The following is a 6,000-nucleotide window of genomic DNA, read 5'->3' as shown; positions in this document are numbered from 1 at the left end:
ACATAATAATTGATGTGTGCATATTGATCAGTGAAGGGTGTGTCAGTTGTTCGTGTTTTTGTTTTTGTTTTGTTTTTTTGTTGTTGTTTTTTTGTTTTGTTTTTTTGGTTTTTTTCTCTTTGATATTTGCTGGCGGGTATTTTAAGTGAGCCGAAAGAGAAATTTCTGTTTTGGTTGCAGCAGACAATAAAGTATTTTGAAATGAATTGAATTTGAATTTTGATGCTGTTGTACGACTTTGTTCATAGTGGATTAGATTGGGACACTCATCTTAGAATTACTGATAAAGTCAAAGAAGTAAACTAAAGAGTTTCAAATGAGAATATATTACATAATACTGGTCATAACCTATGTGCTAAAAAGCTACTGGATACGGAAGAAAACGATAAATACGCCTTTTGTAAAAGCAAAAAACAAAAAACTCCATTAACCCATTTTATTGTATTGTATATTTCCGTTCAGATTCTGGGTGGAAATACAAGTACTACTGAAGCAAAAACTGCGACCTCATGGTATCGAGAACATGCTCGGTTTCAACTATCACCAAAACCAACTCATGGCATAACATTAAGAAAGCGAATGGACGTTTTCTACAAGACCAAAATATATGCACATTCACGAAGACACCTGTCAAAGATTTTCCATGCCATATGAGGTTGCGATTATGTCCTCACAAAAATTATGTCTCACTACGGGTGTTGCCTTAAACAAATGTGGTAAGGGCATGGGATGGAGGATGAAGGGGGAACCCATCATGCAGGCAAGCGACGTGTGGTGGACACGACAGTGTACGCAGCGCAATCGGTCACAGAGAGGGTGGCTTTGCACAGCGACAGGTGTTTGTGTTTTTCGCTCCGCTGCTGTGTGAATAGTCTCTGTCTTGGGAGCTGCGCTGCATAGTCCTATGTGTACATTCGAACTCATAGAAGGTACTTGGTATTCTGAAGACATTGTGTGTGTGTGTGTGTGTGTGTGTGGTGTGTGTGTGTGTGTGTGTGTGTGTGTGTGTGTGTGTGAAAATGTGGAAACCGAACGGCCAAATTCGTCCGGACTGACCAACATTTTATGTTTTTGTTTGTGTGTATTTTTTGTCTTCAGTTTACACTTTAATTCACTCCGATTAATGTTTCTGTCTGACTTAATTGTATAAGACTAGCATGCAAAGAGATTACAGAAAGAAAGAAGGGCACGGAGGAAGGGAAGAAAAAAGAAAGAAATCACGAAAGCGATGAGGAAGGCTCATGGAGGAAAGAAAGAAAGAAAGGAAGAAGAAAAATGAAACCTACATTTAGAAAGAAAGATACAAAGAAATATAATCAAACAAGAGGCAAAGTCTTCACGCCTCTCATGATCCTTCTACTTCTTCTTCTTCATTCGTGCACTGTGACTCCCATGTTCACTCGTAAACAGGAGTGGGCTTTTACAGGTACAGGTACAGGTACAGAATTTGGGACTTTTTTTAAAGCCTTTTTGGCTTTTCAACGCCCCTTCTTAATATAGAAATAGTTTAGGGTTGCGTGCATGCGTATGAATTTTTAAAAATGTTCATTCATCAAAATCGAATGGTTTTATTAATGATTTAGAGTCATTGTCTAGAAGATTCTTGAACTGGTCAATAGTTTTAGCTGTTTTTGTTGAATTGTTCAGTGCATTCCATCCTTTAACTGCTCTAAAGCTAACAGAAAACTTGATTTGTTCTACAAAATTTTGTGAAAAGGTTAGTATTTGAACTTCTGGTAACATGGAGTTTGTTAGTAGAAAAGAAGGTGCAGGGGTCAGTGTCAACCATTTTATTAATTATCTTGAATACTTGTATCATGTCTCCTCTATATCTTCTGTATTTTTGTGAATGCAAGTTTAGTTGTCTCAAACGGTTTTGGTAGTCCAAATCTCTTAACTCTGGTATCAAGTTAGTTGCTCTCTTTTGCACCTGTTCAACTGCTTTAGACTGTCTTACCGTTTTTACCTCAGCAGTGTAGGCAGCCATACTCCATTTTTAGGGGATGGGTGGGGTGCATGTCATGTATCATCTTGTTTCCATAACCCACCGAACGCTGACACGGATTACGCGGGATATGCAACACGCGTATTTCATCTTCTGCATGCGCATGCACAGGAAGGGGATTCACGCACTTTCAGGTCTGCACATATCTTGACCTGGTAGATTGTAAAACTCTCCACCACCCACCAGGCGCCGGGACCGGGATTCCTGTACTAGCAGGAAGGGGAGTGAGGAGAGGAGGGGCGGCAGTGGCTAACCAGTACTTGCATATATCGACCCAAATCGTATTTTTTTTTTGCTCCCTATCAAAAAAGTGTTAATCAAACCAAAAACTGTGTGCTGGAACTGGAACAAATTCCTATCTTGAGCTGCCCACAGTGTACAGCAATTCATTGTTTTTCGATCATGATAATGATATAGATCTGTTTCACACTTTCCCTGTCTTCATATCATGACTTTCCGGATTCCATAAATCGTAAGAAAATCGCCAGCTGCATTTCCTGGCATTATATACACAATAATCACTCCGCATAAGACCAGTTCTTTCGACAAAATTATGATCGGCGGATTGGATGCATTCTCCAACTCAAACATTTCTGTCATGATGTCGGCTTCTCCGTGACTCAAGTCAGGCTGACATGAGGTGTGCGCTAAACTCACAGACTGCAATATCAAAACCTGTTCAAAAATCTCCTCGGACTGTATCTTCGGTACGAACGCCGAAAAAAAAGGCTACTGGTTGTCCGAGTCCATAAAAACGCATAAACAAATAAATGAATGAATAAATGTGACGGATGCGTTAGCATCATTTGGTATTTCTTGTTTTGACATTGTGGGGTTTTGGTTGATTTTGGCTTCAAGCAATGGACCCTGTGTTGTTTTGTATGTATAGTTGATTTTCATTGGCTGAAGTTAAAATTTTGTTAATTGCTTCATTGGGGAAGAAAAAAACATTTTATTATATGAATGTCAAGTTGAATACTTGGCTGGTTTTCTGGGCTTCCTCGATGAGCATCCTGCTTTTGTCACTCAGCTCTTTCAACTTCTGGAAAGTGGAGGTGCTCACCTCGAAGTTCGTCCCAGTGAGGTTGAACGTCATTCTGTCTGATGACGTCATCTTGTTTTTGACGTCACTTTTAGTTAACTGCTTGGGAGATTGGGAGATGCGTTTCCAGAGGAGAATGTCCAGAGTTCTTGACATGTGGTGGTGTCTTATTCTGAAGAACGGTTGTTTCCAATTCAGCTTTTCTCAGTTCTGGGTGCCAGAGAGCACTGGGGCTACGTTTGATGTCGCTGGTGGAACATCAGCCCCTAACCTGAACCTGAACCTGAACCTGATCTGAGGGAACGTCTGGTGTTGCCCTCCTTGTTGCTGATGAAGGCAGTCCGATGTTGAGAGGGGTGGTCCGACATGTGTATGTGAGATGACGCCGTACGGTAGGCAAATGCTAACTGAAATGATTAACCAAGAAGAAGCTGAACTGATGAGTAAATCGACAGGTGGTGAATCAGAGACTGTCGGATTATTGTGAAATATGAATCACAGACTGTTGTAGTAAAGACTACCAAAGTGTGATGAATCTTGGAACAGAAATACAAATCGTCGACGCGATATTTATGAATGATAAACTGGAGTTATAATGAACTCTGCGACTGGAAGCGGGAGTTGATGACAAATCGTTTGGTATCCGTTGAGAATTAAACTATGAGATCAACTGAAGGGGATTTAGAATATCTTTTTTTTTCTTCTTCTTTTTTTAAGAAGTTGGGTTCTTCTTTCTTCAAGACTGTGGGGACGTATGTGTGTCATTTGGCCTTTGCTCTTCAGTTTATATAGTGTCAGGTCCGTTGTTTTGTTTACGGAGTGTTTGTGGTGATTAGATGTAACAGCGTGTGTGTGTGTGTGTGTGTGTGTGTGTGATAAAGGGAGAGAATAACTTAGAACACGCACAGACATACATACACACATAACTTTCAGTATCTGTCTATATTTTTAACAACATCATAAACACCGTCAGTAACAGACTACGAATGCATCTCTACAAATGATTGCCATTCAGAAACTAGAAAATGTTTCAAGCGCGCATACGTAATGATAAGTTGTAGTTAAAAGACGCTGGACCCAAACACTGGAGAGAAAAAAATCACTCCACACACGCTGCATAGATCGAAAGGCGAAGTAGATCCGCTGATCTAGATGATCTTTCGTGGACATTGTGGTGTATGTGGTGAGACCTTTCCACAAATCATCCTCTCAATGAAATGTAGATTCCGATATATGGGACAAAACAACAACAAAAAAGAGTAGAAATAAAATGACAGTGGAAACTTTTTATTATTATTATTATTATTATTCATATACTAATTCGGAACTTAATTATCGTGGCATTACCAGAAGTACATTATCAATCTAATCATAATGAATGGAAAGAACTTATTTTGTTTTTATTCCAGTCCAAATTTAGTGTCGACAAAGTATTTCCGGAGAAATGAATTTGTTTCAGTTTATCACAGAGGTATACATACATGCATGCATACATACATACATACATACATACACTCGAACAGCAAAAAAACAAAAACAAACAACAACATAGACTCGCGTTGTTTGTCAACACACATGACAGCCAGTAAAGAAAGCATAAAAATGACATTTACTGTCTACTATCCTTATTGCTATACGTCTTTCTGGTCATTGACAGTGTGGTACTCAATGTTATGTGAATCGAAGTGTTTGCATTGTTCTTGTTCTTTTGGATGATTTTTTTGTACATGGTCAGTGCATGTACACACACACACACACACACACACACACACACACACACGCACGCACGCACGCACGCGTGTGTAAATGCACTGACCATGCACAAAAATCATCCGAAAGAACAAGGCAAACACTTCGACAAATATATATGTGTGTGTGTGTGTGTGTGTGTAATCAGAGGAGCCGTGGTAGAATCGGTGAGGCATTGGATAACTGATCCAGTGGTCAGGGCTCGATCCCCCTTTTCGGACTGGTGTTGTGTCTTTGGGAAAGGCACTTTACTCCAATTTTCCTCACTCCACCAAGGTGTGAATGGGGACCTGACTTGTTTGGGGAAGGTTAAAACGGCGGAAGGAGAGGATTGGGTCCCGCCTTCCTATGCCGAGCCCTGGACACATTGGTAATGAATTCACTGCCCCGATGGCTGTGAAAGGCTATGGGACATTCAATATATATATATATATGTGTGTGTGTGTGTGTGTGTGTGTGTGTGTGCGCAAAAGTACAAAATTTGCCCTGGTCCTGGCACTAATTATTGACCCTGGATTATTTACAATGGCACACAGAAATGATTTTTAGATAGTGTGAATCAGTTCCGTTATATGTGTTCCTTTCGCAGGCAGACAGAGCGGTAATAATCCTCCCCGTAATGGATTCGACCCACAAACACCAAAACAATGCCCCGAAGCCTTTGGAGCAGAAACCTCCACTGCCCACAGTCACCAATGAAAAAGACACCGACATAATATTCGAATCGGACGACCCTTTCCTTGACCACCAGCCTGACGATGACCACGACCCATTTGACGACCCCAGTGAGGATGAGGATGAGGAGGGGAGGTTGAAGAACTCAACGTTCGTGGGTCGTGTTGTCCTTCACGTTCAGCAAGCTTTGAGGAAGGTGCTGGGCTTCATCAACGACAAACTGGGTGGCCACTTCTTTGCCATCCTCTTCCTGCTTTTCTACATCGTCTACTTCTGCTACGCTATGTATTACAGGTCAGTGGTTTGCGTGTGTTTGTGTGTATCTGATTGTCGTTGTGTGTACCTACATATAATACATACATACATGCATATATACATATACATAATGTGTGTGTGTTTTGAGGTCCTCCGGTCACTACTTGAAATCGTGTGTACTGAAACATGGGTTTCCTGAGTCGGGCAGACATTCCTGCAGTTGAGGAGCTCATCAACGGTTCCAGATTGTAGTGGATGAACATGACGTACTGAG

At 40.8% G+C, this 6,000-nt stretch overlaps 1 protein-coding gene across 1 annotated transcript in view; it reads left to right on the top strand.

Annotated features, from left to right (window-relative positions):
- Positions 1 to 743: 743 nt before the first annotated feature.
- LOC143283728 (putative transporter YutK) overlaps positions 744 to 6,000 on the top strand; it is a 28,360-nt gene continuing 23,103 nt past the window's right edge. Inside the window, exons 1-2 of the mRNA XM_076590008.1 lie at positions 744 to 929; positions 5,386 to 5,765. Coding sequence (XP_076446123.1) covers positions 5,416 to 5,765 — 350 coding nt within the window. The 5' untranslated portion in view covers positions 744 to 929; positions 5,386 to 5,415. The remainder of the gene's footprint in view (positions 930 to 5,385; positions 5,766 to 6,000) is intronic.

Source organism: Babylonia areolata, chromosome 7 (assembly GCF_041734735.1).
Source record: "Babylonia areolata isolate BAREFJ2019XMU chromosome 7, ASM4173473v1, whole genome shotgun sequence".
NCBI lineage: Eukaryota > Metazoa > Mollusca > Gastropoda > Neogastropoda > Buccinidae > Babylonia > Babylonia areolata.
The sequence above is the reverse complement of the archived record's forward strand: the minus strand, read 5'-3'. Positions and strand labels throughout refer to the sequence as shown.